General features: G+C 44.7%; 1 protein-coding gene across 1 annotated transcript; it reads right to left on the minus strand.

The window, feature by feature from the left end:
* Positions 1-249: 249 nt before the first annotated feature.
* Positions 250-3892, minus strand: LOC102681603. Its single transcript, XM_006619967.2, has 2 exons — positions 2994-3892; positions 250-418 (listed from the first exon to the last, which is right to left on the minus strand). Exons 1-2 carry the CDS (start codon positions 3277-3279, stop codon positions 279-281), a joined length of 426 nt encoding a protein of 141 aa, XP_006620030.1. The 5' UTR covers positions 3280-3892; the 3' UTR covers positions 250-278.
* Positions 3893-5594: the final 1702 nt, after the last annotated feature.

The following is a 5594-nucleotide window of genomic DNA, read 5'->3' on the forward strand; positions in this document are numbered from 1 at the left end:
ACAAAAGAAAGATACAGTCGATAACGCAGACAGTGAGCTCATCCAAACCTCCAAATCAATATATATATATATGCATTATTTACAAGAATAATATATAGTTAACAATTAGTAATTAATTCTAAGGAGGACAACGCCGACGATTATTCAATTTACAATACGACGACGATATGACGGAAGAGCGGAACGAGGAATAAATACACAAGATCCCATAGATAGGAGATAGATACTCTTGCCAGGATGGAACTGTTTAAACGCAATTAAGCACGCGTTTCGCTCCCTCAATTCTGTGCCGCCTTTTTCGACGACTTCATCATCATCTTCGACGTTTTCGACGACTCGTTCTGCTGCTTCGCCGCGTCCACCGATGAGGCAAGAGGTTTCTTATTCACCTCGCATACCTTACGGGCTCGCCAATAATCTGTAAAAAGAAACGAAACGGGCCAAGTTAAAGATTAGTATGCACATTTTGCGGTTAATTAAAATTTCAAATACGATACGCGCGTCGTTGGATGCATAAAACAAAAGGAATTAGCTCGTCCTCGTGATTTCTTTCCATCTGCGATGGAGGGAGGGAAATTTGAAGTAAAAAAAGGAAAAAAAAAAGGAAAGACAAAACTATCTCGATACTTTTGTTCCAAAAGTAAAGTATCGTAAAGGTGTTTTCATTAATGGAAACATAAGTCGGGTTTATTATTGCAGGTTACGTCTCAGCAAGAAGCACGAAAATTTCCACAACAAACCCCATAAACGAAATACCCTATGTTTGACTATTTTCGATTAGCTACTATCCCATTTCTCCCATCTTTTCTCCAATTCATTGCTTCTATTTACGATTAATTACATTTCTCGTTCACATCTCGTGTTCCTATCTCTTCCATTTCTTTTTTTCCATATATTGAAAATCGTAGAGGCGAGGGATGGAATGGATCGAAAACGAACACGATGTACGAAACTTGATTATCGTGTATCGTAATGACAAGTGCGAAAGGTGGAACAAATCGGAGGAACGGCCATATGTCGCGACGATCCTTTCTCTTATCCTCCCTTTTCGCACTGGTTTGCCATATGGCGCGCGCGAAACCAAGCTTCCTTTCCTCTCGCTCGAAATTCCACCGGGAATTTCGATTGTCAACATCTGTCTCTCCGCACCCGAGGAATAACGAGATTTTTCCTTTTCTTCTTTCTTCTTCCTCGCGCGAGGTACGACGCGTCCCTACCTGTATGCTTCAAGATTCGGGAACAAAGATCGAAGAGATCACTTTTGTCCGTGGATTCCTCCATCTCCGATTCTTCAATCGAGCCAAAAATTTCCACCACGAAGAAGGTCTAAAAGGAGGTCAGTCTCTCTTTTTTTTCCAGATTCACCAAAGAGCACAACTCAAAGTCTCCCTCCCTCCTCCTTTCTTCCTATTCGAAAGTGGTCGACGATTTGCAGAGGGATCGAGGATTTTCCAACCTCGATCATTTACGTCGCATAGGGGGAGAGAAGAAGAGGAGGAAGGAAAATTTTCTAAGGAACGAGAGGGAGAGGAAGGAGATGGGAAAAGGAAATGCAAATGCAATCGTAAGAAGGTATGCGACAGGTGGTGTGCGACCTTCGGAAGGTCCCGTTGTTGGCGTGTTCGCGGGCCTGATTTAATCGTGGGAAAAAAAGACACCGAACTCGTCACAGATTAACAGGTGTTGGCGGAAAAAAGGGCTCGGGCTTTCTGTTTCGCTCTGTTGACTTTTCCACGTATCGCTTCTGATTACGGAATATACGTATATATATATATANTACGAAATAAGAAAATATATAAAATACGAGGGAAAAAATTACAGAGAGAACGGATTCTAATAATAATCGTTTCTAAAAGTACGCGATTGGTCGCGAAATATGCACTTGGCCAATAAAACGTAATATCCATCGTGCATCCGAGCGACCGTGGTCGGTATGTGTGAATAATGGTAAAACTATTTGTGAGTCGGTGGTTAAGGGGGAAAAAATTCAAGGAATTCGATCGCGAGTCCGTCTTACTCCTCGAAAATTGGAGCCCTTCCGATGAGTCACAGCAACAACCCTTCAGGTATTTCGTCCTCCTTCAAACACGCGTGACTCATCGGCGGTGATTCATTCGACAACCTATGAGAAACCACTTTCTACATTTTTTCTCCCCCCCCTCTTACACGTAGCTCTCGTATTTTTAACGATTCCAATTTGTGCGTCGATTGTTGGCAATGCATGAAACCATGCTCCAATTAAACAGCGATACTGCCAATACCGACGATATACTGTATATAGTGTATATATATATATATATAAAAAGATCACGAGTGAGGTAATAACGATGCGCGAGAGAGAAAGAAAAGGAGGAGTGGCTCGTCGTGGGTTCGTAATTTTGGAAAGCGATAGTGGTTAAGTCAGGCANTCGAAAGTTTCTGGATAGCGGCGTAAAACCAGAAGCTTGGGCCAGAAGGAGACGGAGGGAGGGAGGGAGAGAGAGAAGGCGGAAGAGACGCGGAGCGAGGCTAGACTAAGAAAACAGGTCGAAGCCGGAGCCACGCGACCGGCCTGCGCTTGCGCCTTCTTCTACCTTCCCTTTCCTCGCCAAGCGCTCTCGCTTTCCCGCCAAAATCCTACCACGCTCTTACCATCCTACTACGCTTATCAAATTTAATTCGACCCGATGGACGCATCGCTCCAAATATATCGCGCGTTCCATGCTCGCGTAAAGAAAACGTTATTTTAAACTATCGTCTCGAAAGAATAAATCGATCGATCGGGAAAATCGATTCGATTCGAAGAGATTAATATCTCTTTTGTCGAGCGAGAGGGATCCTCCTCCCTTTCTCGAACGGAAATGAGAAAATTTCTTATTCACGGTTTTTCACAGCTTAATAAAATTGCGTGATAAATGCACACAGATTTCCAAGTAACGACGCCGGGTAATCGTGTGTACTCGGACAAAGAAAATTTAAACCAAAACGAGAAGGAAAAAAAGAAATCTGCTCACCGTGGATACTGGTCTGTCTGGAATACGGATTGCTCCGTTTCTTCGGCGATTGCTCGTACTTGTCGTGATATTTCTTCTGGTAGTTGTTCTCCTTGTCTTCGGATCGAGGATCGACGCCCCATCGCTTCGCGAATTTGCTTCTCTCAGCGTCGAGCGCCTCGTGGAGCATTTCCACGGTTTCCCTCGAATTCGGTTTGCCGAACAAGCAACGTGGTACGCGCGAGGCCATCGTCGTGCTGGACAACACTGTGAAGTGAACTTCGCGACAGAACGAAGCTGCCAGCATCTCGAAGACTTCTTCTGTTTCGACAAAATCGAGCAACCAACTCGGTGGGAAACCACTTTCGTTCTTATCTCCGTCTCGATCTTCTTTCGCTTTTCAAAACGTTCGAGAGCGGCGCCCACGCGAATTTCCAATCCCGCATCCGAACTGGAAACTGTGCCGCTCCGTTTTCCTCCCTTCCGAACGTCCACCGCTCCCCGGCCAACCGATCCACCGCTATCCCGCCCGATTTCCGCCGACTTTTCTGTCAAGATTTCTCGAAAATTCGGCCCGGCTGCCTACGCCGCAAACTCACAGCTACCGAACTAGATAAGCAACTTCTGGTCTTCACCGTACGACGGCCAGACTCGTTCTGCTCGTTCGTCCAATCTTCAAGGCAAGGAAGCCTGTTTCAAGTCCGCCGTTTACCGAAGCCACGAGGTCCGGTGCCCTTCCACCGACTCTCCAGGATTCAAATCTGATTGGTGCGCCAACCTGGGTGCGCAGTAAAAATGGCGCGCATTTACCATCGCTCCGTCCCGTTCCAGCTCAGGTATCCTCGCCTCTTCCAACTCGGCAATCGCGCTTACTCTTCACATCCCTTCGTCTTTCTCCCACTTTCGAACCGTCCAACGGATTATGCTAAGCGATTTTGGCCAGGGAAGGGAAGAGGCTCGCGCCATAAAGCCTACCTTTTATTTTTTTCTAAGTAGCACGACGTATAGAGCGATCACGCGGACCACTCTCCTATATAACTCTGCCTTCCTCCTCCTTCTCCTCCTTCTCCTCCTCCTCCCCCTCTAAATCGTTTTATACCCTTTTTATCACCGCTATTCCTCGCACGTGGAAACCAACGCGCAAAGTTTCTCGCCTCTCTTACTCTTTCTTTTCTTCTTTTCACTCGCGATAACTATCTGGCGTACGTAACGTGGTTGTTGCTCCACCACGATAACGGTTCGATGATAGTTCACGACGATAGTATTAACGTACGAGAGATATTAAATTCGTAAGATTATTTTTGATAATTCGGACGTTAATATCGCGTGAATCGATTCTAATCGATAATTTACCACAGGTTTAAAAGTTTATCACATCGGGGGATCGTAATATTATTTCGTAATGTTATTCACGAGTTGAGGAGGGTTGTTTCGATCGATCGATCGATCGATCGGAAGGAGAAGAAATAGCCCGCGCTTCGCTTACGTATTTTCGCGGGTAGTTCGCTCGGCGTTCTGCGACGAAAGGAAAAAAGAACGATCGTTCCCAAGCAGGTGGACCAGGCAGAAAAAGAGGGAGAGACCAGAGTAGAAACGAGTTTCGTGTTGAAAATTGACCATCGTTTCATTGCGATTTTTTTTTTTTCTTTTTTTTTTTTTTTTTTTCCTCTCTTTTTTTTCCCCTCCCTTTCAAAAATCGGATATTTTCGTAACAATAAAGCTCGTAACGATAAAACTGGCCGAATGATCGCTCGAATTTTAAATACAATGTTCGGGCGAAGGAAATACGGTATTGTTAGAGCCGATCGTTCCGTTCCGTTCCGTTCGAATTTCGGAGCTGACATTGTGTTGCTATACACACGATAGAGGGTTTTGCACGGCGTATTCGTGAATGTCGGCCAGCATCAATCTCCTCAAGGTCGAAATTTCATTTTGGTACAAGGTGTTGTTATCCTTGATGCAACACTGGATCCTCGCGACTCCTCCTCCTCCTCGTCATCGACCCTTTCTATCTCAAAAAAAAAAAAAACCGTGATGCGCAATTAAACGAACAACGAGTTACAATATTACAATTAGCAACAGTGTGAGCATGCGTGCTTTGTTATATATATATATATCACGGTTTCAAAGTGATGGGGGTAAATTCGACCGTTACAGAAAACGAGCTGAAAAACAGCCGTACACCGTACACAGATCATGCGGGTATACGTGCGCTCGTGTACGTGTAAAATGGCTTCGAGTGTGACCAAAGAATGGACAGGTGAACACCGTGACCACGATGGTCAGTCGCCGTGACGATTACTCGCCGAGGTTTCTCATTGTTTTAAACGATATTTTTTTCCCACATTCGGAAACGCGATCGTTCGAATGCTAATAATCCGTGATTCTGGAAAATATCTTCCAATCTCGCAAACCTCGTTTTTTTCCTTGATTCGTCGTTGAACCAATCGTCCAGTTTTTTTAGAAAGTTAACGGGTAACCGTTATTTATCGGGGGCGAGTCGCAACCAAATTCCTCCTCTTCTTCTTCTTCTTCTTCTTCTTCTTCTTTTTTTTCTTCCTCGTCTCTTTGTCGAGAAATATAAAAGAAAAAAAAAAAAAAATTCACGATCATCGTGCATCG

The sequence above is a fragment of the Apis dorsata genome, unplaced genomic scaffold (genome assembly GCF_000469605.1).
Source record: "Apis dorsata unplaced genomic scaffold, Apis dorsata 1.3 scaffold_468, whole genome shotgun sequence".
In the NCBI taxonomy this organism is placed as follows: domain Eukaryota; kingdom Metazoa; phylum Arthropoda; class Insecta; order Hymenoptera; family Apidae; genus Apis; species Apis dorsata.

What these genes read in the sequence shown, in the direction of transcription:
- LOC102681603 (XM_006619967.2), bottom strand. Translation starts at nt 3,279, where the DNA reads ATGCTGGCAGCTTCGTTCTGTCGCGAAGTTCACTTCACAGTGTTGTCC. An exon ending in CAGACAGACCAGTATCCACG is followed by an intron (nt 419 to 2,993) that starts GTGAGCAGATTT and finishes TTCTTTTTACAG; the next exon opens with ATTATTGGCGAGCCCGTAAG.